General features: G+C 47.1%; 1 protein-coding gene across 1 annotated transcript; it reads left to right on the forward strand.

The window, feature by feature from the left end:
* On the forward strand, positions 1 to 26,904 carry ZBTB40 (zinc finger and BTB domain containing 40; the record flags this gene model as incomplete). The annotated part of the gene is made up of 17 exons (XM_079545473.1): positions 1 to 709; positions 1,349 to 1,482; positions 6,238 to 6,433; positions 7,012 to 7,154; positions 11,733 to 11,925; positions 14,562 to 14,698; positions 15,119 to 15,317; positions 16,416 to 16,549; positions 16,965 to 17,133; positions 21,646 to 22,056; positions 22,544 to 22,750; positions 23,637 to 23,801; positions 24,187 to 24,401; positions 24,993 to 25,155; positions 25,471 to 25,557; positions 25,858 to 26,033; positions 26,713 to 26,904. 17 exons carry the CDS (start codon positions 1 to 3, stop codon positions 26,902 to 26,904), a joined length of 3,630 nt encoding a protein of 1,209 aa, XP_079401599.1.
* Between the last annotated feature and the right edge of the window lie 1,018 nt (positions 26,905 to 27,922).

Consider the following 27,922-nt stretch of genomic DNA (forward strand, 5'->3'; position numbering starts at 1 on the left):
ATGGAACTTCCCAGCTACAGCAAGCAGCTGCTGCAGCAGCTGTACACTCTTTGCAAAGAACAGCAGTTCTGCGATTGCACCATCTTTGTTGGGACTGCTCACTTCAGAGCACACAAGGTTGTTTTAGCTGCTGCCAGCCTGCTTTTTAAATCTTTGTTGGACAGCACAGACACCATTTCCATTGACGCTTCCGTGGTGACACCTGAGGAGTTTGCATTGTTGCTGGAGATGATGTATACTGGCAAGCTCCCAACAGGGAAACACAACTTCACCAAAGTCATCTTTGTGTCAGATAGTCTGCAAATGTTTGACGTGGCTGTTAGCTGCAAAACCCTCCTGAGAGACCTCATCAGCTGTTCAACTCAGGATCAGGTAGAAGTCTCTGCCCACGCGGCAGACTCATCTGGAAGCAGCGCTGAAGCTGATAACCTGCCCCAATCTGAAAAACCTGCTGCTGAAGGAAAAACAGATGCCCTGCACCCTTCTGGCCCTGGAGAAGCAGAGATGGAAGCAGATATTTCTCTTCCTGAGCAGGAACTGACTGTGAATCACACCTGGCTTCACCAGGATGTGATGCTGAGCAGCTCGGGGTCCCTCCAGGAGGATTCAGGCTCTTGTGCTGCCCAGCCTGCCTGCCCAGAGCGTGGTTGCTGTGTTGAAGTGGAGCCTGCTGAGCCTCTGGAGAAGAAAGGAAGAGTGAGTGGTTTAGGTGAGCCTTGACAGGATTGCCTCTCAGTGATTACTCTTGAGTTGCTTTACTTTTTTTTTGTCACGGGGGATCTTTTTCCCTGTGTTTCATCTTTTAATTTGCTATGGGGTGGTAACAGCACTGACATGTGCCCCTTTTCTGTGGGGACTTTCTTCCTTTGGCACAGTGCAATGCTATCCTTTGGCCTTTGTGGTTGTTTTGCTCTTAGCACTTTACCAGAGCTATATTGAGCAAAACTTTTTATCTATTCATCTTTGTATAGATGAATATCTTATCTATTGCATCTCATGTATAGTGGGATCTGCATTAATGCAGCACATGAGGTTTGTAATTCAATCTTTATAGCAGTAAGTGAACAGAGTTGCCTGCTAATGCTACTTTATCTTTTAAACTCATGTTCAGCATGGGAGGGAAACAGAGGCTGCACTGGATTTGAGATAAATGTTCCATTTATAACTTGTGTTAAATAAACTGTTGGTTTTTCCTCCGGGCTGTGTGATATCTTTAGAAAGGATTTGTGAGTCACAGTTTCCATGTTACAGCCAATGTGCTGGTTACAAACTGATGCTTTTCAATCACATCCCGCTTTCTGTGAATCCCTTCAATTAGCAAATAACTCATCTTGTTTCTCTCTCACAGCAGCAGAGAGCAAAAGCTGTAAACTGGATTTCTTTCTTCGATATGAAAGTGTTTTCTCAGAGGCCCTTTCTGATGCCCAAGCCGTGCTGAGAAGACTAGAAGAGTGCAGAGAAATTGATGCCTCTCAAAGGGAGGTAGGTGTGTTTATTGGATAAATAATACAAGTCTTTTCTTCCCCACCCTGCTGTGGGCTAGAATAGTTCCATCCCTGTTTAGGAAATCTTTTCATAGGGAAACTGGGGCTCTGGTGCTTTGTTGTTGGAAGGGCAGATCGTGCTCACCTGAATGATGCACCCAAGAAGCATCTGTGAGACAAAGCAGCTTGTGCATGTAGGTGAGAAAGTGCATGTCCTGCCCCAAAGACATCTTCCCTGTGCTAGGAGAGCTCCAGCACTCCTCCTGTTTGTGGCATTTGCTTCAGGAACTGCATCAACATGGGAATGACTGACACATGGGATCCCAAAATAGATTTCCTGTGCCCGTGGTGAGGGCTTGCTGCGGAGCAGCTGCTCTGCTCTGTGTTGTGCAGGCCGCTCACGAGGAGCCTTATGGGTGGGGATGGATACAGGGCATGCTGGCCTGCTGTCTCATGGTGCTTCTGGCAGCATTCAGCTTGAAAAGCTGTCGTTGCAAATGAGTGATGCTCAAGTTATTGTTGGAAGATGTTTGAGCGTAGCGCTGAGTTGGTGCTAAAAGGGATATTCTGGGCTATGAACAACAGATACCAGCCATCGTACAAGGCTTTAAAAGCTGGGAAGTCCTGGATTAGGGGACTGAGATCTCTGATCTTAGAAGCTTACTGGGTGGGAAGCCATCTGGGTTTGAATCACCTGGACCCTCTTGTACCAGCATAACTATGTGATGCCAAGACATCTTTCTGTTGCGGAAAACCGAAGCCAACGTGTTTAATAGAAAAAAGATGTGTGACAGCAGGTAGGAGAATTCCCTCAAGTCAAGGAGTACAGATTTATTTTCTGATAAGCCTTTGAATGTTGATGGGTTGGAAGTCTTTGTTCCCTTAGCAGCTGGCCCCTTTGACAGCGTTGAACTTATCTAGGGCTCTAAGAGGTGAGATGTGGGTCCTAATTCGTGGTTACGCAGCAAGCCCAAGCCTGGCCAGACTGACGAGCACCTGTGAGCGTGTTGCTCTCAGCATGCCTCCAAAGGATTATGTTTTTGTGTGTTCATTCATCTTCCAGATTAGAAAACTGTCAGGTTTAAAGTTGTCCCAGCTCTACATGTGGGCAATTGGTGCTGCAACTGGAGCAGTGCCCCAGCAAGAGTGCTGAGCCCTTGCAATGCAGACAGGTGCTGCCCGTGCCAGCGTGCCCTCCTCACCCATGTGCACAGCACAGCACAGCACTCACAGCCCGGCATGCACGCTGCCTTGCTTCTGTGATGGTTAAACAGCCCTGTTTTTCTGTTGCTTTGCAGTAACTGTAATGCTTACTGTGTCTCCAGCACTGCGAATGCATAGCAGGTGGGGTTGGTGGGCCCATCTATGCCGTGTGCCCTGCCTGTTTTGCTCCCGAATGAGCTGTTGCTGTAGGATCCAAACGGGGAGAGTTCAGAGACAGTGTGGGGATCTGACTGCAGAACAGCACCTGGGCAATTTTTCTGTAGCTATAAATAAATGCTGAATAAATGAGAAATGGATTTTCTTTAAGCCTCACAGAAAAATCACTTCTCAGCTGCAACAAGCATGAAAAGTGTTAGCCCCAAAGGCAGTGGGGAAAGGAGGGGGATTGCAGCCCATTCTAAGTAAGGGCTTAGGAGAAAACTCTCAGCTCAGCCTATTCTGTCGCTCTCTGAGCTCCCTGCTGGGATAAGCAGCATCTGTCGGCACCGGCACGACTCTGAGCTCTGCTTCCAGCAGAGGGTGTTGCTTTTTCCCGTAAGGGCCGGGTGTTTTCTTTGGGGAAACACAGTGGTGTGTTTCGAAGTCATGCTTAAAGAGCAAGTTTAGCTGAGAAGAGCACAGCTCGGGATGTGTAACAAGGGCTGAAATTATGGCAGTGGTAAAAAAGTCAATGGATTTTCTTTTTCCCCTCCCTCTTTTTTTTTTTTTTTAATTTCCTTTTTATTTCACTACTTACTTGTTTGAAGTCTCTCGGGCACCTTGGTGCAAGTGAAAGCCAGTTTGGAAGACAGTGAGATGGCTGTGGGTGCAACCATGCGACGCAAGGAGCTGCCTTTCCTCATGCTGAGCAGGGCAGTGCTTGCCATGCTGCAGAGAGCTCCCATCCCTGCGCACGTCCTTCTGCTCACAACTCCTTTGTGGGTGCATCGTCTCTATCAGCAAGCAGTTTTTGACAACAAAGCCCAGGCAGGCACAGCTCTGGGGCTTGGAGTGTTGGTGGAGATGTTGCACACCTGCCTGTTAAAGCTGAGGCTGCTCTGGCTCCTCAGGTTTCAGTGGGACTCTGCCTTGGATGTCACTCTACTTCTGTTCCTTTGCTCATCCATCCATGGGTGCCTCGTTGCCAGCAGCCCCACAGAATAAGGGGTTGTGCTTTGCTCCCCTCAGGTGTCGCTGCTTTATTTCCTATTACATCCAGTGGGCGTTGGTGAAGCTGTGGGGTTTTTTTTGTTTTCCCACTGAGGTTTGTGGCTTTGCTTTTGTCAGAGTTTTTACTTTTCTCTAAGTTTGCTGCTACTTTCTGCTCCCTGTGCTGAAAAATGCAGACGTACCCTTGTAAGTTGGTTTTCTATTTAGGGAGATGTGATTTTTTGGGGGAGTTGTTTTTTGTTCTGAAGTCTCTCTCTGTAACTCGCATAAACTATTCCTATCTAATTTGGTTCTGGCCTGGATGAAACCTGCTTGGAAATGAGAACGAGTCTGAAATTGCAGTAATTTGGGGAAGCGTAGAAGAGCTTTGCTGGTGTCAAGTCTTATCTTCCTGTGCTTTCTTAGAGAAACTCAATTCAAATCATTGCACAGCTCATTTGTTCCCTCTGCTTCTGGTTTCAGATGAAGTGGGGAGTGTTGATTCTCTAGCGCAGAATAAGTGTCACAGTGCTTGTGGAGCATTTCCATTGCATATGGGCCTGTCCAATTATTGCTGTCCTTCATTTGCAGCTGCAGGAATTTCTGGATGCGGCATAAAAGTTTCCCTTTATCTCCTGCATCCTGATGAGAAGTGCTGGTTGTGTTTTCGCTTGTTTTAATGGTGGCAAAGCTGGCTAAATTTTTCCCTTGTTCTGGTATGTTCGTGTGGAAGCTTTGGCTGAATTTTTAAAAGCAGCACAAGTGGAACCAGTGTCTTCTGCTATCTCTTGATCCCTCCTACCACTTGAGGAGCTTGTGTTGCCCTGAAGCTGTTGTTAAGGAGAGCTCACTGGATAATAGTTGGTGAAGTGGCTTTCTGCTTGGATCACTGGCACTTGACAGTGAATAGAAGTAGAGATGTGGTTTGAAAAGCCGGAGCAGTGCTCCTCCATCTACAGGAAAGAGGCAAGGCTGCAGCAAAAGGGTGTGATGGTGTAGGGACTGAATGTGTTGGGAAGGAAATTTCTCAATCTGTGATCATTTTGGTGCTGGGCTGGATGTGTTGTGGACACCACCACTGATGCCTGCAGCACGAGCCCAATGTTGCAGTGGGCATTGATCCTGTTTGGTGGCACAACTGAAGCTGAAGCCGTGTCTTGGTGACTCTGCTGCCCTGCCCAGAGGGTCTGGAAGGTGCTGCTGTGTACTAATGTGGCTATGAAGGATTTTGCAAATATCCTGTGCAGTTAAAACCTAATGGAAGAGGCTGTAATGCATGGGAACCTTATGAGTAAGTGGAAGCTGCAATTCCAGATAATATCGGTATTTCTCCAGCTCTTCCAGGTTCTCTGGGAATTGTTATTGCTTCAAAGTAAGTCTAAAATGCACGGTGCACTCTTTCTAAACAATACTAAAAGGCTGTTGCTCCCACTGAGCAGTGTGTCTGAGGAAAGGTCTTCCAGAAAGAAACTATAAATAGCAGAGCCTTTCCCTTTCTCAAAACTCAGTTCCGCTAATGAAAACCGTGCACCGAGGAAGGGATGTTAACTGAAGCTCTGGGTAGTCATTCTGTGCTGATTTTAATTTTAATTAAGGCTCTTTTCCTTTATAACAGAGCCCTTCATGTCCACGTCTCTCTGTTTGGCAGGAAAAATGCTGTTAGAGGGTAAGAGCTGGGGCTCCTGCAGCTCTCCCTCTGCAGATGCTCTTTGCAATAGGTCATTGCACTGTCATGCTGCCCTAATATGTGAGCATTTACACCTGCTAGGAAAAGCAAGTCCACCATCCCCCTGGTGCGGCCTCAAGCAGTTACATTCAGTCTTTTTATCATAGAAATAAAAATGACAATGACAGCAGAAAATGGCCGTTATCTTGGGAGCTGGGCTAAGCTCTCCACTTCAAAGGTACTTTTATAGCATCCCTGGAGTCTCTAATAAAGGATGCCTGCTCTGAAAGGCTGGCATCTCTCGTGGAGAGCTGGGAAGTGTGTGTCTTTAGGGGCAATGTTTACAGCGTTAAAGGGCTCCAGGGAAATGGGAGCAAGAGTTCCAGCTTCTTTCTTTTCCTTTTATTTCCATCACCGTGCAGGCATGTTTGCCTCTGGTTGCCATGTGGGGTCACAGGAGTGGATTTTGGAGCTCTGAGCTTGATTGCCAGGTGTGCAGAGAGCCCACAACACAGCACTTATGTGCCTTATCTCCAAAGCTTAAGCCCAAAGCATTCGCTGGGAGACGTGACTCCTTTATGACTTGAGAAGGGGGATGCCTAAAGTCCCACTGAAATGCTCTCTGCTTTCTGTGCATGTTTTCTCCTTGTTCTGCAGTGAAATCTGCTCTTTATGTCAGCTTGCATTAGGCAGTTGACTCTGTTACTAAACATCTCCTGTGTTTGCCCGTTTTAGGTTGTGCTCGCCTGTCTGGCAGAGGCAGGGGAACAGTCAGTGTTCATGAAGCTGTTGAGCAAAGTGAAGGATGCTCACACTCTGGATTCTCAGACCCTTGTGTCTCTACTGAAGCTGTTTCAAGATGTGAATCCCAAGCTGAGAGCGGCCTTGCTGGAGAGGGAGCAGGGCAGTGGAGAGGTCCTGCAGCAAACAGGTACAGAGAATTGGGCACAGCTATTGGCAAAGTGAGTGGGTAACCTTACAGGCAAAGCTTCAGAAGATTATCTGTGTCCCCTGGGCAGACTGCAGTGCTCTAGCATTTGTTCAGAGCTTGTATCCTTACTCATATGTGGGAGGCTTATTGTGTGCTGGCCAAGATCCTGGAGTGTTTCTGCTCCACAGCAGTGGGGTGCAGGCAGTGCAGGGCTCTCCCCATTGCTGCCTGCAGGGTTGGATCGATGGCTGCACAGCCAGCGTGGGCTGGAGCACAGCTGAGCCTCGGGATTGAAAGCTCCTTTCTTACTTGAGTCTGACACAAAGCAGTGGCCTTGCAAACCTGGTGTTAACCTCCAGCTTGCTTTATGGCTTTGTGCTCTGTTAGATAAATGAGACGTTTTCCTTTCATAGAGTTTAAAGAGAATCGTAAAGTGGTTTTTCTCTGCTGCTTGTGCTTGGGATGAGCTTTGCTATTCACTTAGATCTTTCACAGAGTCTCACTCGCTTCAGGAGCCTGTCAGTTCCTTCAGACTGACTTGTTTCTTCTCTTGTGCTTCTGAATCCTTTTCTCCCCAGAGAGTGCACAAGAGGGAGAGATGCTGACCGCTCGTTTGCTGGGATGCAAGGAGGAGCTAATCCAGAGCGTGACACAGCTGAGCCCCATTGTAGAGTTCTTGGAGGCAGCAGAAGAGGGATTCCTGACCGCCGTGGAGAAGCGGGTAACAAATCTGAGATAAGGGAAGCTCTGTGGGTGAGGGTTGTATGTGTGGGTCTGCCAGGCACTGTCTTTCCACACGGTTTGCCCAGTGATGCTCCAGGCTCACCTGGGGATTTCTCTCTGCGCAGCATGGACTGCTTATGTTAGCTGTCTCAGTTGCTTCCATGCTGAACTGTGGGAAAACTGAGAGGTGGACTGCAAAAGTGTAATCTCAAGGCCAGGGGGAACACTGACCAGCGAGCCAGTTTGTCCCTGAAAGCAGAAACTGGGGCAAAGGAGGCAGCTGGTGTTTCTTACAGTCTCTTTTTGTAAGCCTGAAGAAGGCTCTGTAATGCAGTTTGTTTTCAGCAGGACCATTAGAATCGTGTGCTGCCTGCCCACCAGTTATATCCTTGTAAATTCAGCCATCAGCTTGCCTTTAGCCAACTCCCAGGTTCTCTCTTCTTTAACTCTATGCACACAGTTGCCTGCAAATGCAGCACATCCACTGACAGATATTATTTTTTTTGATGACTTGAGTGCAGCAGTTGGTGTGGAGGACTACTGCTTTCCCGCAAGCAATTGCATTATGTATGCAGATTTGCAGAAGCCATGAAGAAAAAAAACCCATCAACCCAACATTGTGCACAACCTGCTTTCTTTTGTGTTTTGAGGGGAGCTGCCTATACCCTGCCTGTGAAGCTGAAACTTGCAGGTGTCCTAGCATGCTGCGTTCAGTACACGGCTTGCAGACCTGCTGTCCTAGTTTGTCACATCAGTTAGTTCCCCTGACATAGGATTATAGCGAGAGGAAAGCGCTGTTGTGCTCAGTGGCATGAATGATGTCTGCTTTCTGTCTGAGCGAGCCTGACCAGAGACAGGCTGGCTGGAAATTTTTGCTCTTCTTATAAGTGCCTTGATTTTGGTCTTGCTCCCTTGCATGCAATCCCTGACAAGGTTTCCAGCATGGGGCAGCCTGGCCACAGCTTGTAGGAGGGCCAAAGAAAATGCTAGGGATACCCAGAGGTGCCATAATTCTGATCCTTGGTTATAGCATCTGGTAGCATTCAATTGCATGATCGTACATTCTGGCATTCACAGGGCTTCTGCCTTGGTGCAGGGGTGGTGTTATTCAGTATTTCTTCTTGTGCTTTTTGGTTGCTCTCTGCTCCCGCGCTGTTTGCTGCAGAGCCTCCAAACCCTGCTCTGAATACAAAATCCTTCTCTTCTCAATGGGTTCTCAAGCACAAACGCTCTTGTTTTAGCTCAGAGGTTGCTGACAAATAACAAACGTATTTGCAGGGGACCTCAGTGAGACTGTGTGCATAGCTGTACACTGGGAGCTGAGGCCCAGGAAAGTAAGGCAGAAATTGCCACATGTAGGCTGACCTGAGAGGCAGGAATCCTTTGGTGCCATTTTTTATTTCTTTAAGATCTCCCTTATTTGTTTGTGCTGTTTTTTCCCCCCTAAACAACTGGAAATGTGCATAATTAATTCAGAAGTTGACTTGATTAAACAGCGGGGCTGTAGCATATCTCAGGTGTGGAACATGGAGTTATCAGCCACCTCTGAAGATTTCTTCTTACTGAATAACATGAGAGCTCTGGGCTGGCAGAGATAGGATCTGGTACTCCAAAGCTTCATGGAGATGAAACTTTTCTTCTTGCAGTCTCTCCCTCAGCAGACACACATTTATTCAGCAAACAAACTTGGATAAAATGACAGAGCAGGGTAACCTCTTGTGTGTGATGTCTTAAGTTGCTGCAAAGTTCAGTGTGACCAATCCTCAGTACAGCCCTGAACCTGGAGCAGCATAGTAGCTGGTAAAAACGACCATCCTTTCTTTCTGCACACAAGTAAGAGCTCCTTGCTAGGGTTTATTAATGACAATGCAAACAAAGTTGCTTGCCATTGTGAGGGCAATCCTAACTGGGCGTACTGGAGAATGCAGAAAACTGCCTGCAAACACACTTGGGGGGTGTTTCTGACTGTCCCACTCAGATGTGGTCAAAAAGAGTCTCAAAATCACAGCCAGGGCCATCTGTTCTGGGCCTGCTGGAATGCAGCACAGAAACTTGTCTGGGAGCAGCAACAGGTTGTAGTCTGAACTCTTCATAAGGATGCTGTTCTTGTACCCCTCTTGTGTTCTCAGAAAAGATGACTTCAAAATGAGTGCTCAGGGGTCATCTCGGTGTGAATTAAATGGGAGATTCACTAACAGAGGTTTTTGCTATAAAAGGACAGATTTCTAGAAATGAGAGAAACTAATTAATGAGTTCAGCTGCTCATAAGAGCTCAGGAGGAGCTGTTGGATTCGTTTCTTTCATGTTAAAGGTATGAGAACTGTCTGAAGTTTGTTTCCTCAACCGAAGAGGAGAATTTGTACAAGAAGTTGCAGACCTGAGGGAATAAATAACTTGAAGAGTATTAGACCAAGTGGAGAAGCTGCCAGGATGGCTGCAATGGCCTACAGACAAAGGAGTTTGCTTCAGAGGTCTGAAAATGTCTGTAAGAAGGGGGTCTTGCAGCTCATCAGGATGCTGGACATCACAGCATATGTTGAGTGAAGAGACAAACAATTGTTTAATCAAGTGAAAAAAAAGAGGATAGCGAGAGATGACCCACAATCTCATTGGTGAACTGAGGGACAAACACAGGAGAGCTCTGGCAAAGATACAGGAGTGGAAATTTCCTGCAGCTGAACTGAAACCACAACTCAAAGGGTGTAGGGGCAGCAGGCTGGAGAGCTAACCCACGCCTCACATGGCTGTGAGAGCAGTGGCAAGTTTATGACTGCATTTTTCAAGCTGGGAGTAGCCCCTACAATTGGTGACCAGGACATACGTGTAGGAAGAGGGAAGCAGTGATCCAAGCAACCAGGTCTATGGCTGCACAGGAATCTGCACTGGGACAAGCTGGAAGGCTTGTGTAATTGAAGCACTGCATGTAATCAAAGAAATGGAATAAAATGCAGCAAGGGCGTTGGAGTAAATTGTTTCTGCCTGACCTGGAATCTTTATTTGATGAGATAAAAATGGGGTTTTCTGCCTCAGACTAGACTTGAGCAAAGCGTTTGAATTTCACATGGGGGAAATTGTTAAACCAAAGGAAATCTCGATATTAAAAAGAGGAGATAGCTTATTGGGAGATAACTACAGGTTGTGCTGAAGGCAGGGTTGACACGTTGAGGCAAGGTTACCAGCAGGTTTCCTGGTACTCGATTAATCGCTAATGCTGTCGACACAAAAACATCAAAACGTGGTGGGAAGACTTGGTGATGAGCACAGCCGTGAGCTTTCCTCTATGTGGAGGAGAATCTGCAGGTGGGAGAAGGATGGCATGGCTGGAGAGCTGAGCGGTGAGAATAGGAAGATGGAAGGGTGCAAGTTCAGAACAAGAACTGAAACCTTGTCTGAAATACCGCATGCAGCTCTCATCTTCCTCCAAAAAAGATGAATTTGTATTGGAGTAGAGTCAGTTGTTAACATCGGGGAAGCGGAGAAGCTATTTTATGAGGGAAGCTGCCTTATTTAGACAAGTGAAATGAAGACTGAGAGGGAATATGATCCTGCTTTTATAAAGAAATTGGAGAGAAGAATAGGGTAAACAGAGAGTTTAGAAGAGCTTTTTAAGCTAAAAGATAATGTTGGCAGATGAACAAGTGGGTATGCGCTGGCCATGAATAAATTGAAGCTGAAAATTAGAGGAGTTGTCTGGGGAATGAGACTGCGGACGAGCTTCCCAACCTGAGGAAAGGAGCAAAAATATAACTTTGTTTAGGACAGATGCTAATCGTTTTATTAACGGGCCGTGGATCTACCAAGTTTCTGCCTGTGTGTGTGCACTTCTATGATCCCCTCCCTTTCCCCAGAAACGGGCTGTTTTTTCCCCATAAAGGCTGTCCATCTTTACTGGTTGTGCTGGGGAGCTGCTGCTACAGCATACTTGAACCACAGGGATTGTATCTCACAGGTGAGGTGTCTTGTGTGGACTCGTCATAAAAATAATCATTCAATTAATAGGGTGTTTATTTAATGAGTCTCCTTTTTTTTTGTCTCCTTGTCTTCAAGTGTCAAGCAGAAAAAAAATGAAGGGAAATGAGGGAAAAGAGATTGCCAATTTAGAAAGTCTTTGCTCAAAATATTTAACGAAGAGTTGTTTTGAACCCTGCCTTTGAGACTTTTTTTGTATTCCTTTGAAGAAATGTTTTCTGTTCGTCAGACATTTCCAAGATGTAGATTTGGTGGAAGAACCCACCGGGGTACTTTTCAAAGTGCCAACTCATGAAATCATCTAGGGTTGGAAAAGACCTTCAAGTCCAAGCATCCAAATGACCTACCAAGCCTCACCATTAAACTGTCTCCTGATGCCACATCCACACGTCTCTTAATTAATCCCAGGGATGGGATGTCTGTCACTTCCATGGGCAGCCCCTCCCGATGCCTCATCACCTCCACAAAGAAATTCTTCCCGATACCCAATCTGAGCAGTGGGTATGGATTTGTTGCACCGTGATGCTGTCCCTGTTGCTTCAGTGTTGTTTAGATCCAAGAATTTGAAGGAAGTGCAAACAGTTTCTTGTCTGTTTCTTTGTTGCAGGTAGTTTTGAATTGCTGTGAGGGCAAATCCCAGAGGGAAGCCATGGACAATTTGCTCAAGAAGGTGGAAGAGGAGAAAACCCTGAAAGCTGAAAGTTTGGTCAAGCTTCTGAGGGCTGTGAAAGCATCATTCCCTGGTCTCCATCTTTTGCTAGACAACTTGGAGGTGAAAGCAAACGTCTCTGATGGCAAAGGTATGATGGCTACATTAAATTCACATGTATGGGGGCTTAGTGAAGGGAATTTCTAGGAAATCTGGATGGTTTTTTGCACCTCACTGTGCTCTTATGATCCTAATTTCACACCGGGGCATAAGATGCCCATTTTATGCAAACAAAACAGATCTGGGACCACTGATTTGAGGGGGCTCAGCTAGAAAACAGCCCAGTGCATTGCAGTGAAAATTGTATCAGGGAAGGTTCAAGTCGGATATTAGGAAAAATTAGGAGAAATTGATTCTCAGAAAGAGTGATGAGGTATTGGAATGGGCTGCCCTGGGAGGTGGTGAGGTCACCATCCCTGGCAGTGTTCAAGAACTGTGGAAATGTGGCACTGAGGGATGAGCTTAGAGAGCACGATGGGCATGGGTTGGGGTGGGACTGGATGATCTTGGTGGTCTTTTCCAACCTTAATGATTCTTTTATGGTCACTGGTTTGTAATCTTCTGGGTGTCCCACATTCAGTGGCCCCATTGGACATCCTTATCTTGGAGTGCTAGTCCCCCTGTTGCTGGGTGTGGGTTTGTTTGTTTTTTTTTGCTTGCCTGTGGTGCTGCCAGGACTTGAACTCCTCATCTTTCCCCTGGTGGAACAGCTTTCCAAGTATGAGTGGGTTTAGGCTGAGCAATTCAGATAGACTAGCAAATTTCACCAGCTCTGAAGTCACTAAAAAATTAAAATCTAAATTAATATGCAGTGAAATGTAAATTACTGTTTAATAGAAAGCAAAACTGCACTCATAATGCTGATAACTTCCTCTGTAGCAAACATTCCCGACAGGCAATTTGCTTTGTCATTTGTTAAGCACGATTGCTTTCTTGAAACATCAGACTCCCAACATGCTTAATTATCTAGTGGTAATACCCATTCCAAGGAGGAGCATTCCTTAATTACATAGAGTTGAATCTTCTCAAATTGCAGCTTGAACAAACAGAAGCACAAATATTTCTTATCGTGGAAATGAAGAGGGAGGGAGTGAATCTGAGCCGCCGACGGCCGCCTTTGCTGTCCTGTGCTGCAGTGCTAACAGGCTCACATGAAGCTCACAGCAGAGCTGAGTGCATTTGTAGCAACTCAAGTGGAATAAAATCAGAAGCATTTTGATAGAAGAAGGGGAGAAATATAAAAACATAGGGTCACCTGAGTCGGAATGAACCACTAAAGGCCATCTGGTCCAACCCCCTGCAGGGACACCCACAGCTCCATCGCTGCTCAGAGCCCCTCCAACCTGACCTGAATGCCTCCAGGGATGGGGCACCCACTGCCTCTCCTTTCATTTGTTATCTGTGCCCTGATCCATGTAGGGTGCATGCAAGTCAAAACTTACAGAGCTAAATGAGATTCCCTTAACTTGACCAAGGAGCAACTAAGCTGTCTCCAAAAGGTCTTTGTCCAGGGAGTTTTTCATATAAGCTCAAAATCATCCATTGATTATTCCACAGATTGCCATTACTTCCTTCCCCACCTGGGAGAGCTTTCTCTTCTTGCTTTGCAATGTATGTTTTCTGGGTCTCAAGGGCTGTACATTTTTTTCACCAACCTGTAGCTATTGTGAGTAATTGAACTTTCTGTTTGGTGCTGAACCAAAATGATTTAAAAACCTGAGCACGCAAACAAAAAAAAACAAGCACAGATGTCCTGGATGAACTACAGCTTTTTATTTTCATTTCTCTTACAAAAGTGTAACTATGCATCTTCACCTCCAATTCTGTAACTCCAACAGTGGAAAAAAAAAAAACACCAAAAACCTTTCAGGCTTTCAGGTTCATCTGTTTGTCAGTTCCCAGTTTTATTTATCAACTAGTCTGGGGACGAGTACAGTCATACAATCATAATTATTTTGGGTACACAGCATGTTGTCCCAAATCTTTACATTACCCTGGGTGAAGGCTAGCCCTCTTCCTTGAATTAGTTCATTGTGTTCTGCTGCTGTGATGTCTGCTGAGGATTGTGCTGTTACTCTGAAGTTACCGTGTCTCAGATTCATCAGGTCAAGTCTGGAATCAGATGTATGAGGAACAAATTAGGCTAAAGTTGTATTTTTTTTGTGCATAAGTGAGAGAAGAGGGTGTTACTGCTATTTTGCAATCCCAAGTCTGGTTTGTGTTCCCTTAACATTTTCACCAAAGAAACTCAGCCCACTCAGTTCTTGCTTATGTTGGACCATATGGGTGTTTGCAAAATGTTGCTGTGTTTGAGAGTTGCGCACCGCTGAGACAGAGTGTGCTGCAGAGCTCCTTCGTGGTGGAGTGGATGTAAGACTCAATTAAAACCTGCTTTCAATGAAACTGCAATTAAGAGTTAGTGGGAACTTCTTGCTAGCAGGACATCAGAATAGACTGGAAAACATTTTGAGGTGTTGTCTTGATATACAAAGCCACACATTTACCCCACTCTACTTGGCTGCAAAAAAGGTGAAACCAAGTGTCCTGAGTGGTTGGCAGCCCTGCCTGTGTCTGGGAACTAGATCATCTTTGAGGTCCCTTCTAACCTAAGTCATCCTATGACAAGGGATATCTGGCATCCTTGGTGTTTTCAAGCCCTCTGTAGCTCTTGAAGCCCTTTGGGAAGATGCTGTGTTGAGCTGTTCTTATTCCTTTACTTGCATTCAGCCAAATGGAGTTTGGAGGATTATGGAGCCCAACTGCTGAGACGATACCAAGAAAGGTTAGTGGAGCACCTCACAGACACCCAGACACTGCTGCGTGGCATTTCTGCTGCACAGAGCCTAGCTCCTGCTGACAGAGAGGTAAGCAGTCTCCTGTCTGTGTGTTAAAGCTGATACTGGAAGCAAGGTGTCACAAGGACTTGATTTACTGGTTGTCATGGCTTGGTTTTGGGGCAGTCCTCCAGCAGGATTCAATTTAAAGATTCCTCCTTAGCATCAGATATTGGGAACGAAGCAGTTATGTGCAGGAAGGTGAAGATAGGCGAGGAAGAATGGCTGATCTGGGGACTGAGGAGAGATGAAGCAAGGAAACGTCCCATGTGTTTCAGCAAAAGGCTGGGCTTTGAAGTGGTTGTTGCTTGGGTTGTGTTGTGAGCCAGGTCTCAAGCAGGGCAGGAGTAAGGGAAGGCTGGGGCTGGGGCAAACCATGGCCTTGGCTAGGGCCATGCTGGGCAGATGGATGAAGTCACTCGTTAGCACCTCACTGACGATCTTTTGAAGGCAATGGAACAGATTGTGAAGTGCGAGACTGGCTCAGGTGGCTTCATCTCACTCGTGTCTGCGGCACTGGAGGAGCAGTCTCTGTCTGTTTCTGTGGTCTGGCAGCTGCTGCTGGCTGTGCGAAAGGCCGAGCTGCCACTGAACGTGCTCATGGAGGAGATCCAGAAAGAGCCGGGCGCAGAGCTGTTCTTCCAGGCAGGTAATGCCCTCAGTCTCCTCTGCACTTTTCCCGCTGCTGGCAGAATGGACTTCCTAACTCCTTCCTCTCCGCTGCTGCAAGCTTCACAGACCCTTTCACACTCCTTCCTTTGGTGTCTGGAAATACTTTTCTCCAGTGTGTGTCCAAAGCCTGTGTCTTTTTTGAAACAGTCGATTGGTTATGTGCTGGAAAAACACTTCCCACACAAATGCCACTGCTTTGTTTGTGGCTCTGTGTGTTACAAGGGCTATAAGGTTTTGTTGTGAGCAAACCTTTTGAGAGCTGGCTGCCACTGTGTGCTAAAAAGCAGCTGAAGGCCCGTCAGACTGAAAACATGGGTTAAACTGGAGGTCTGTGTGCAGCCTCTCCCCTGTCCTCCCAAGAGCTCTGGCGTCTGGCTTTGAGTTTCCCTGCCAGCTGTGGGAATCTGTCATTGCATTTCCCTACTTGAAAACATAACCTGTGCTCCCCCCTCTCTGCACAGTTGCTGAAATCTCATGAAAATTAATGGATTTGGGGTGAATGAGAGGGGGGAGGCTGTGCATGTGTCTGTATGTGTCTGTACATGAAGCTGAGATTCACTTGCCCATGGTCAAATGCCTGTGGGATAGCTATCTACATCTGAACTCCGTTGCCTCTGTGCTCAGTGCAGAGAAATCAGCACTTCTGGTGCATGATGCATGTGGCTCCTTTTTATGTGGTATCCTTGGATGAGGCATCACTCTGCAAAATGTCAAAACGGGATATCTCCAAATGGGGAGAGAAGAAATCCTGTGTGTTGGGACAGTCGGTCTTGCCTTTTAAGGTTGTTAGCATCTCACTCAATAACGTGCTTTGGAAAACCTGATCTCCTCACCCAATGTTGTACAAACACTGAGAAGTGAGGTCTGCCAGATTGCTGTGTTTTAGGCTGGATGTCTGTGAGGCAGTGAACGTAACCAAAGTTTGCCTGGAGCTGCTCCCTGTTTCCTGCTCCATAAAGAAAGGACTCCTGCTGTTAACAGATCACCTTTAGCTAAGCAAAGCTACGTTTAGGTTCTCCTTGCATATTGAGTTTTTCATATTGGGTTTTTACATACTTTTTATTTTCCTCCTCAGTTGCCACCAGTGAAAGCACAGCCATTGAAATCATCCTGCGGCACAGTGAGCTCATCTCAGAGGCCATTAAGCAGAGAGCAAACATGGAGGGCTTGGCTCCAGGGGAAGCAGGACTCACAGAAGCAGTGAAAGAGGTATGAAGGGGTGATGCAGTGCGTACCCCCCTTTGGAGCCAGCACAGTTTGCATTCTACAGAGAGTTATGCATGAAAGACAGATTTACAGATTAGGTAAACTCAGTGCAGTGAGGCATTGAGAAACCTCTCTTTTGATGGAGGCAGTTTTAAGTAAGCTAAAGCCGAATCAGAAAATCTGAGAATTGATTTATTGTAACTTGTTTTAGTCCAGAAATTCTCTGCTCATGCTTATACATCAGTGGAAGGGCAAAGACTTGTTTGGGAAGATAATTTTTTTCCTGGTTTCTCTGAGCAGGTTCCCAACAGCAAGGATGAAACAGAAAAAGGGAAACTGCCCTCATTCCCAGACCATCTCGACCCCTGACAGCCCAGATTTTCTGTCTCGTGATGTTTTCTTCTTTTTACTTCTCCAGCTACTGAGTATTTCTGCTCAAAAGAAAAGCTCAGAGGCCTCCTTGAAAGCAGCTTTGAGTACAGCACAGGAGAAGTCTGTCCCAGCCATCAAGATCTGTCAGCTGCTGTGCAATGTCCATGAGTCTTTCCCAGACTTGCAGCCAGTGATGCAGGAGCTAGGGCATGTGGGTAAGGAATGAACAGACTTCCATCTTTCTGTGGTCGGTTACATATAGCACTGTGAGTTCTGAGGAGTTGGAGTGGTAGCAGACAGCAGAATCCTGGTGCTACGATGTGCTGATTTGCTGTATGTGCAGATACTTCACAGGCTGATTGTGAAAAGCTCACATCCGAGTGCACTTGTCTCATGAAAGGCTGACAGTGATGGTGCACTTTGTAGTCCCAGACTATTCCCTGAGTTAACTGTCTCACCGTGCCTTCATTTGGTTTTGCTATATGTACATTTTCCAGAGCAAATGATCCCACAGGAGAGTCCCACAGCAGTAGGTGAGTGTTATGTACTGTAGCAGTTTGACAAAGGTACGAGTGGAGCATATGCAGATAGCAATTTCCTGAACTTCAGAAACAAATGCATATCAATAATGGTGTATGAGACCCTGCCCTGAGCTATGGAATTATTTCCAGCTGAGCTGAATTGTGTCTCTGCATCCATCATTTGAAGGAAAAATGCTTAACAGGATTTGGTGCTTTAATGAAAAAGATAACAGAGAGCCAGAGAGGCAACTGCAGGTTTGCATTCTCTTGAAAAGGATGCAAATGTGGCTTGCTTCTTCTGTCTTCTCACATATGTTTTTATGTCACCACATTTCCCAGTGCATCCAAGTACAGATGTTTTGGGCTGCACAGTCTGATGGGATGTGCACAATGTGTTTTTTATCTGAGCACGGATGCTGATTCAGCTCAGTCCATCTCCATTTCCTTGTGGTGCCAGAGCTGCTTAGCATAGACACAGCGTGGAAATACTCACAGTTTGCTGGCTAGTTAGAATAAGCAGCCTGTTATTGGTATCTTGCCTTTCTGTAAGGGAAATTGGTTTGAAAATTTGAGTCAGGACCATAGCTGGATGGATGAATGCCAGCCTACTGGCTCTGACATTTGCCATTGTTTCATGTTTGTCAGTGACAGGCAAAGCAAATGTTCCCTGTATGCCAGGAAGGGGCAGAGGGAGAGTGGCCATTCATCAGCCTGCCTCTGTTCCTGAGCAATAGGAAAAAGTTGTTAGGGTGGTAGATGGGATTGGATGCATTCGTAGAAGGAATCAAAGACTAGTTTACTGCTTATAGAGCTCCCTTAGCATAAGTGGTCTCCCAGAGAAATGTCCTATGCTGTAGATATAGTATTCATACCCAGTTCAAATCTAGTTTTCCCCTCTTAAAACTCTGTAAGGGGTGCTGCCAATCCAGCTGGCCTTTTTGGCTGGTCATTGCTCTGTTGAGGATTTCCAGAGGAAAGGTGATTCCTTCTCATCTGCCATTCCTTCTCTGTCCCCTGCTGAAGCTCTGGTCACTTGCTTCACTTGCCTTAGCCCTAGCTGACTGAGGGATGTACCAGGACTGATGCCCTGGTGGCTCTAGGAGAGGTAGGCCAACAGAAAACACACGTGTCTTTGAAGGTACAGTCCACCTTAGCTGCTGGACACCTTGCAGTGCTTATCAGTGAGGGACTTGGGGAGTCAGCTAAATTGCTCTGACAGATGCCTGCTTCTCTGGCACCAGTATCAAAGAGAACAGACTGCTGTTACTGAGCGTCTTGCAGGGCTTCAAGCCAAGGAGAAGCTGAGACATAAGCAAGCAAGAAACGACATCAAAAACAAAAGGACTGGAAAAATGGTATCTGCTTGGCAGAAACATGTATTTTGTATGAATCGGTCCGAGGAGAATCGCCAGTCACTGGTCTCTTTTTGGCATCTGATGATCTTTGCATTGACATTCCATATCTTAATTTTAAGACTGATCTCCTCAGCTGTGATATCACAGCTTAACAGCCCTGAGTGTTGCAGGTGGCGTTCTGGATCAGTAGCCATGTGGCTCTCAGCATGAAACGTGAATGATAACTGAGGGCCTCATGTTTGAGGAATGTGAGCTCCTGCTTAAAACAGAGAAAATCTTACTTTCTGAAGAACATACGTGCTCAAAGAGGTGCATACAGTTTGCATTTCCACTGGAAAGCTATCTTTTTTTGCATCTTTGCCACAAAAAGAAGGAAGAGAGATCTCTGATACCTGAGCTGAGTAACTTGGAAAGCAACAGGGCTTCCTGTGGAGGAATCTGAATCCATCCTCAACCTCATCCAACATCATCAAAATAACAAGTTAGTTTCTCTGGTGGAGGTATGATATGAAGTCTATTGGTTTTTCCCACCTCTGTAGCTGGAGCACTCTTAATGCTTCAGTTGATGCTTGCAAAGACAAGATTTGGCTGTTTCCAACTATCACTTCACTATTGAGCTGTTTCCTATGACTTTTTAGAGTCACTTCTTGGAAGATCTTACTTGTCAAGGTATGCCTAATTTTCAAATTTCAGAAATGTGTCAAGAACTCCAGATAATAAAGTTTTCCTCTGCGTAATCTTGAGCTTAAAAAACACAGTTGAGATTTAATGTGGACCTGAAACAGCTCCCGGAATCCAAGAGTCTGAAGGCAAAACTTCATTCTCTCCTGTAAAAGTTCTGCTCATTTCCCTATGCTTGTCAGCAACCATTGTAATGACCATCAGGTGCTCAGTGACACAGGATAGATGCAAAAAGGTGGGTGGAATTTTCTTCCAGCTTGAAGAGTGGAGACAGGTGGCTGTACATCAAGAACGTTTTGCTTCTGGGTTCTGGTATCTGCCATGAATTGCAGGTAGAGTAGAGCAGCCACCAGAATTATCAACTTAGCAGAAAGCTTATAAAAGAGAAGGAGAACTCATGAGGAGATGCACCATAATTACCAGCAGGAATTTTCTTCCAGTACTTTGCCATGAGAGAACGCAAAGCAGAGCGAAGTCCTGGAGTCAGCAGTTCCTGCCTGAGGCATTTCTGCTGTATTACAGACCTACCATCCAAGCAGTGTGTGTTGTACTGGCAGAGGAATACAGGGTGTTTGTACCTACTCACTGATTACACACGATCTGCTTCAGCTTTCATTCAGAACTGCTCTCTGGTAGTGGTAGCATCACCCTGCAGATATAGAGGGCCACTCCTTGATGTTTTTCACCACGAAGGTGAGCTCTCCCTGCCTTTATAACATAGTCTTCTGCTGTTGTGTAGGCTGAAGGCTTACCTGTACCTCTCCCAGAGCCATATTCCAGCACATCTGTATCCTGATTTAGTTCTTGAGATACTCTGGACTGTCCATCCCTGAGATCCTCAGCAGCACTATCTCAGGCTTAAGAGCCAGAGCGCCATAAGCTAGCACTTGGCCCAACAGAGTGTATGGCAAACTTGCTCTCTTTTGTCTCATTCTGATTATGCTCCTGCTGCTGTGGCCTTTCCAGGCATATCCATTTCTGTCTTCTTTAACATGCATATCTTCATCCACATTCACCCCTTTCTGATGTTCAACATTTCAAGATTCTTGTTTGCTTAAATCAGAAAAACTGTCAGTGTTGGCTATAGGGATGAGGGAAGAGACCTTAGGGGTGAAGAGTGTGTATTGCTGTCTTGACAGAGGAGGACAAACTGCACAACAGTCTTACAGTCTGTTTTATTCCCTTGACATATTCAGGGGCTGATGGGTCACCACTTGACATCTTAACATTTCTGAGTTGGTGTCCGTTGGAATATGTCAACTGGTTTCTGGTTGGTTGGAAATTTGGGCTTATATCACTGTGCAGGGAGAAAACTTTGCTGAGCTCTTCCCGTAACGAGGAGGGCAGAAATGAAGTTTTGCAAATATGGGCTGAATTTCCTGTGCATTGGCAAAGTAACTCTGCAGTGGTTTCCATGACCACAGAATTGCATGGTTCTTGTTATAACAAAGGAGCCAAATATATCTGTTTGTATTTTGATTTCTTCCATATGTGTATTCCATGTGGGTCTTTTCTGTAGATTGAGAACCTTGTGCTTTTCAAAATGATGACATTACAGGGACTTGGAAAAGCATTAGACTTTTAAAGAAACGAATGTAATGAGTGACTTAAAATACCCCAGGGCCCTAACCAGAAGACTTGAAAGGACTGTAGCAAGACTGTGTGTTCTCTTTAAAAGAATTTGTGTTTGGAAAGTATTCCTGAGATTTCTTGTGATTTTAGTGGCTAGATATCCACTGTCAATGCCTGACCCAGTGGCACAACGTCGTGCCCGAGGCTCAGATCTTCAAACATTTCAGCACGAGCCCAACATCACGTGTCTGAGCTGGTGGCAGACTCTCAGAAACAACAGTTATTTCTGTTCTTGCCAGGGGATGAATGAGCTCTTGGAAAAATGTGGCTGTTGCTCTGACATCTAATTGAACCCCTGGTACACGTGTGTGGAATTCAAGGATCGCTCCATGCCTTGTACCATGGGTTACCACAGCCACGTTTGGGCAGAGCTGTGAACCACTGCTGTGTTGGACAGCGTGGCCACTGAGCATCTCTTGAGTGTGCATTCTTGCCCCGTAGGGATGACTTGCTGTGTAGGAGTGTTCAGGAGATGGGAGACCAGGGGTGTGGTGCTCAGGCCTGGTCACCTCTCAAGCAGGAGCTGCTTTTTACACAGGGCTCTTGACTGAGGGAAGTGGAGAGAAACCTGGAATCAGAAAGTGGAAGGTGAACAGCGAATCCCAAGTGGAAGCTCTGGACAAAGAAGAGGACAAGGCAGGAGGTGCTGCAATCAAGGAACCGAAGGAACCTCAAGGGAAAGCATCTTCCAAGAAGAATTTCATCTGCAAAGCCTGTGAGAAGAGCTTCCACTTCTACTGCCGCCTGAAGGTGCACATGAAACGTTGTCGGGTGGCCAGAGGAAAGCAAATCCAGTGCAAGGAATGCACCGAAGTCAAATCGACAAAGAAAGAGCTGGAGAAGCATCAGCTGGAGGTCCATGGAGAGGTGGGGATGGCCAAGAAGAAGAAGAAGAAGCGTCTTCCTGTGACGTGTGACATCTGTGGCCGAGAATTTGCTCATGCTTCAGGTAGGGTTGGTGATAGCAGGGAGGAAAGGGGTGTTTGTTCTGGGGCCCTGTGCACACACTGGGGAAACCCAAATGACATAATAAAATGATAATCCGTAATCTTCTCCTCCTCCCTGCAGCTCTGTGAGTGCCACGTGTGGGAAATGCAGCTCAGCTTGTTTCTCCTGCCCCACTGAGCACAAATGCTTTCTGATTAGTTCTTCCCTAATTGGTTTTCCACATGGCTCATCAAGGAAAAGTGGGGCTACCGGCGAATTTAAAAGCCTCCAAAAATAATTGAGCTGTTCCAGTCCTGCGGCTGGCTTAGCAGGGCCAGACAGAGGTCTGGAAGCTCCCAGCCCTCCCTGGCCAGCTCTCAGTGCCCTGTGTCTGTTGGGATGAGAGTGAAACAGCAGGCGGTGCTCCTGACAGGGCTGTGGGAGCTGGCACTGGGTTGCTGTACACTAGCGTTGTACTGGTCCTCTTCTTGTCCTCCTCTTGTCACCAGGAATGCAGTATCACAAGCTGACTGAGCATTTTGACGAAAAGCCCTTCTCCTGTGAGAAGTGTGGGGCCAAGTTTGCAGCCAACTCCACGCTGAAGAATCACCTGCGGCTGCACACCGGGGACCGGCCCTTCGTGTGCAAGCACTGCCTGATGACCTTCATGCAGGCCTCAGCCCTTGCCTACCACACCAAGAAAAAGCATTCTGAGGGTGAGTCTTCCCCACCTGCTTCTTCATCTGCCTCCTTGCTGCTGGCCTCTTTCCTGGTCTGTGCATGTTTTGGGAGAGCGTGGGCTGCAGGCTGCCCTCAGATCTGCTTCATTTTTGTGGTTTCAGCTGCTAACCCTTCTCAATCCCAGCACTTCCTCTGCTCCATTCTATCTTCTCCATGTTAGAAGCTTGCCTCCTGTTAAAGGGATCTTCCTCTTTGTCTGTCTTGTTTTTCTACTGGGTAGCTCTGCTCTGTCCCTTCACGTCTAAACTCCTGCAATGTGGCTGCCTCCCTCTGGACCACCTGCCTTCTCCCATCCTTCCCTCTGGCTGAATTTCCTATAATGTTTCACATCAGCTCCTACACTCAGCCCCTTCCACAGGCAGGGCTTAGCCATGCCCATTTCAGCTCATGACTGCAGAGGATGTGTCACTGTGTTTGTAATTAATATGCTCAGGCATTACAATGTTGCATGAGCGCCACGCACTTGGGCAATTAGTTTTGAATGTGAGACACGCCAACGTATAATACCTCCAGACACTGGAGGTCTCTGCTAATTGAATACTCCTTGTGCAGGCATGATTTCCTCTAGGACCTTTTCAACTAAGTGTTGAATCGATCTGACTACCCCAGGAAAGCTTGTGTAGTTTGCAGTCTTGCAGAATCATAGAGTGCCTTGGGTTGGAAGGGACCTTAAAGCCCATCCCATGGGCTGGTTGCCCCCCAGCAGATCAGGTTCCCCAGGTCCTTGAGCACCTCCCGGAATGGGGCACCTGAACAGCAGTGCCAGGGCCTCGCTGCTCTCTTCAGTGAAAATTTCTCTTCAAAGCTGACCTAAATCCCTGTTTTAATTTAAAGCCATTACCCTTTATCCTGTTCCTGCAGGGAAGATGTATGCCTGCCAGTACTGCGACGCCGTGTTTGCCCAGTCCATCGAGCTCTCACGCCATGTTCGAACCCACACAGGGGACAAGCCGTACGTCTGCCGGGAGTGTGGGAAGGGCTTTCGCCAGGCCAATGGGCTCTCCATCCACCTCCGGTCCTTTCACAGTGAGTGTGACCAGCTGTCTCCCCAGTTTTGGGCAGCCCAGCCTGCAAGGCAAGGCTTCTGCATGGCTGTAGCCAGTGGACACGTATGCAGGTATTTGGTAGTTTCCAGACTGGCTTGGTGTCTCATGGTTGAGTGCTGTGAATAGGGTTATCTCAAAGGAAACATCAGAGCTGGCTTCCAGCAGGCTACGGGCTGCTGGGAATTCAACACTGGGAAGCTTTAGGTGCATGCAAGGCCAAAACCTAAGTGTTATTTTTAATCTGGGAACTTACAAACGCTTCTTTCCCTTCTCTTTCCCCATTCTATGAATTCTCTTCTGAATTCATCTCTTTTTTTCGTCGCATTCTTAATCTCCTCCATCTTTGTGGCATCCCTGGGCACCAGACATAGAAGATCCCTACGACTGCAGGAAGTGCCGGATGAGCTTTGCCACCCTGCAGGAGCACCGCAAGCACATCCACGAAGTCCACTCCCGAGAGTACCACCCCTGCCCTGACTGCTCCAAAGTCTTCAGTGCCCCATCCCTCCTGGAGCGCCACATGGTGACCCATGTTGGAGGAAAGCCCTTCAGCTGTGGCATCTGCAACAAAGCTTACCAGGTGAGCTAGGGCAGCAAGGATTTAGCCTGGCGTACTGGAGGTTGCTGTTGCCTGTTACTGCATGAGGACGTCTGCCCTGGCCATGTGCACTGAGTGTCATCATTAGAGGAAAAAATTGCACATAGGAGGCAGAAACTGTAGGGGAAGGGCAAGTCTGTGGAGACAGATTGGCCGTGATTGCAGGAGGACTGTGTACTTGTCTGTCCAGACCTTCAGGAATCTATTTCACCTAAATTTCTAGCTGCCAAGAACTTTAGGAATAAAAATACTCCTTTGGCGAATGGCGTGCTACAGTGGGAGTGTGTGTGGGAGCGCATTCTTACAAGGCAACAGAAATTCAAAAGGAGACCTGCAGTGAGTAGTGAAATGGGGACGAGGGATTCTGCAGTGTTCAGCTCTTCAGGGGGTAATGGAGAAGAAATGCGGTGTTGGCCGTTGTCCTGTGGGAAGATGTGTGGGTCTGACTGGTGTCTTGTATCTGCTGAGCACAGTCCTGCTCTTACTGTTGCTTTCCATGCACAGCTTCTTGCTGTCTTAATACTCCTGGAGCAGCTTTGGGTTGTAACCACGATTTGGTCCTTATCATTGCAGCAGTTGTCAGGGTTGTGGTATCACAACCGGACCCACCATCCTGACGTCTTTGCAGCTCAGAATCACCGCTCCTCCAAGTTCTCTTCCTTGCAGTGCAGCTCCTGTGACAAAACCTTCTCCAGCACTGCTGCTCACCGAAGGCACGTGAAGGCAGAGCACTCAGGTAACAGCCCATTTCTTAGCCAGCAACAGCATGTGCTGACTGCTGGCAGAGAGGTAGCAGTAACTCTTACAGGACAAGTTTGTGCATTATGTTTACTTGCAAATCACAGAAAATTCTCTGTGTCCCATAGCAGGGGCAAGTCTCATCTCAGCAACTTGCAGCTCAGCTGCTCTTGGCTTCTTCTCCCCCTGCCTTGTCTCCAGAGGTGCTCCCTGTATCTGTATGCAGATGTGTTGCTGAAGTGTTAACAAAGCCCTGCTCCAGAAGCACTGTCTCTTGTAGTGCTCGCTTTTCTCTTCATGATCTTGTTTGCAGGTGTGAAGTTCCATGACTGTGAGATGTGCAAGGAGCAGTTTCCCACACTGGCTCTCCTGCAGGTCCACGTGAAGTGCCAGCACTCAGGTGTGTTAGTTACCTCTGCTGTTACTCACATTACTTGGGGTTTAGTGGTGTCCTGTAGTACTGGACAGAGAGTTAAGAGAGCTAAGTACAGGTTAAGAGAGATCAGCATGAGGAAACAAGGAACTGAACCTATGCAGTAAGTCCCCAATGGGTTTCAGCCCTGCACATCTCAGTCATTTGCAGCTCCCTGTGTCCTCAGGCTGGCCCTGGCCATTGCACCCCAGGCTCAGAGTGGTGCATCTTCCCCAGGGTCAGAACCATTTCACTGCTTGTACTGCTCAGCCTCCTTCTGCTTCCCAGGGGCCCTGCAGCACCACGTCACCACCGAGCACTTCAAGCAGGCACAGAGCACCTTCACCTGTGGGCTCTGCGGGGAGCTCTTCACCTCCCAGGGTAAGCTGGAGGAGCACTGCAGCGCCGAGCATCCCAAGGTCATCTTCACAGAGGCCCAAACCACCACAGCCCAGATTGTACAGGTAGAGACTGCTCTGTTTTGCAGCCCTCCCCTTTCAACCCTCTTGTTCTTTCCCAAATCCACTTTGTGGTCACCTCTTTCTGTACTCTTGACTAGAGGCATCCAGGACATAAGCCTTTGAGCCAACAGTGCTCTAGGGTTGGAGTGCTCTGTGCTAGTGCAAGGCTGGCTTGCAGGAGGGCTCAATGAAGATGCTGCAACACTTGCAGTCTGAGTAAGATAGGGCAAAGACCTCAACCCACCTGGATTCCCACCACCATCATTCATTCCTTCCCCTCCTTGCTTTCTTTCTTGCAGACTGCAGTTCCCAGTGACAAATGTAATATTTCAGCCATCAGTGGAGATTAGCTCCTTGCATGAAGGAGCCCAGTATGTGGGATTCCCTGGGCTGCCATTCCTCTAGTGTGTAATCATAGTATCTTTATCGTCTATGACTGCTTATGGAGCTAAATTATAGCAATTTTATGGAGGTAAATATTTAAATGGTTCTTCCATTTTCTCTTTTGCATCACTGATATTTGGAGCTTTGGAGTTTACCATTAGCCTCAAGCCTATTGTAATTGCAGTCCTCTGGTGTGAAGCTGAATGTTACTACAGGAGCTGGGCTGGGAAAGATGTGCATAGCAAAGCGACCACAAGGAAAGCAGTGCAGTGTCTGACTCAGTTCATCTTGCACACAGGTGATTCAGACGTCAGAGCAAGGAGCAGCAGAACACATCATCTCTTTTGATGAGGCCCAGCTCACTGGCTCCCAAGTCTTTGTGATGTTGCCTGAATCCCAAGCAAGCCAAGCTGGTCCGGAGCTGGTGACAGTGTCTGTGGAAGATTTGTTTGATGACAAAGTCACTCTGATTTGTGAAGAAACCAAGTGAGAGTGAGCAGTGGGTGCTCATTCGTGGCACCTGGTGTGTACTGGACTGGTTCTGGAGCCGTACCTAGGCATGCTGCTCTGAAAAGGGAGGTTCAGGTTTGGGATGTTTATTTGTATTTTGGGGAAAGCAACCCAGTATATAGGACCCTGACAAAAGAAATGATGTGCAGCAAAGACTGAAAAGGTTTGTAGAGATTCATAAGGCACTAACAAAGCTATTTGTGTCTCAGAGCAGCACGTGGGATGTTGCTTTGCAGAATGCATTCATGTACCTGCTGTAAAGCTTCTTCGGTGCTGGGAGGATGCAACATTCATTGCAGCACACTGGCCCCTTTAAGACTAAAATTTCATCAAGTCTTTTTTTTTTTTTTTTTTTAATCTGCAGTTTCCTAAAATATAATCTGATAATTAATGGTTTGCTGAATCCATTATGAAGTGCAATTAGATAGATGCAGAGTTCCTGCGGCTCGGAGGGGACCGGTAGCATTTATCTTCCTTTCCCTAATGCCAAAAGGTTGAACTCTGCCACTGCAACATTTACATACGGAGCGGCGATCCCTGCCACAGCCCTGCGGTGAGCAGCGCCTGCTTCATCGCACAGCGCAGAGGATGAACAGATTGAAGTTTTCCAGGCGGTTTTTGTGACAGCGTGATAGTCGGTCGTTCCCGTTCCAGCTCCAAGAGTGAAAGCAAACAGCAAGGAATGCGGTTTGTCCCCAGGGCTTTGCTGTGACAGCGGAAAGGAGGAAGTGTCACTCCCACTGAAATCAGGAATGACCAGGAGATGGTGCTCAAGGTCTTGAGTAGTGCCAGCGGACAGGTGTCTGCTCTGCCGAGAGCCAGCCCTGCCGCACTGTGCTCCATCAGCTCCTGCCAGGCTGAAGCTCAGCCCCAGGCCCTGCGAATCGCTGCATAAAGAAGAGCCTGGAGCTGGAGGGGCTAAAACACCCTGATGGGGTGAAGCAGTGAGGCTGGCACCCTGCGCTCCGGTCAGGCTGAAGCGTGAGGTCACCCTGGTG

Source organism: Tetrao urogallus (assembly GCF_951394365.1).
Source record: "Tetrao urogallus genome assembly, chromosome: 21".
NCBI lineage: Eukaryota > Metazoa > Chordata > Aves > Galliformes > Phasianidae > Tetrao > Tetrao urogallus.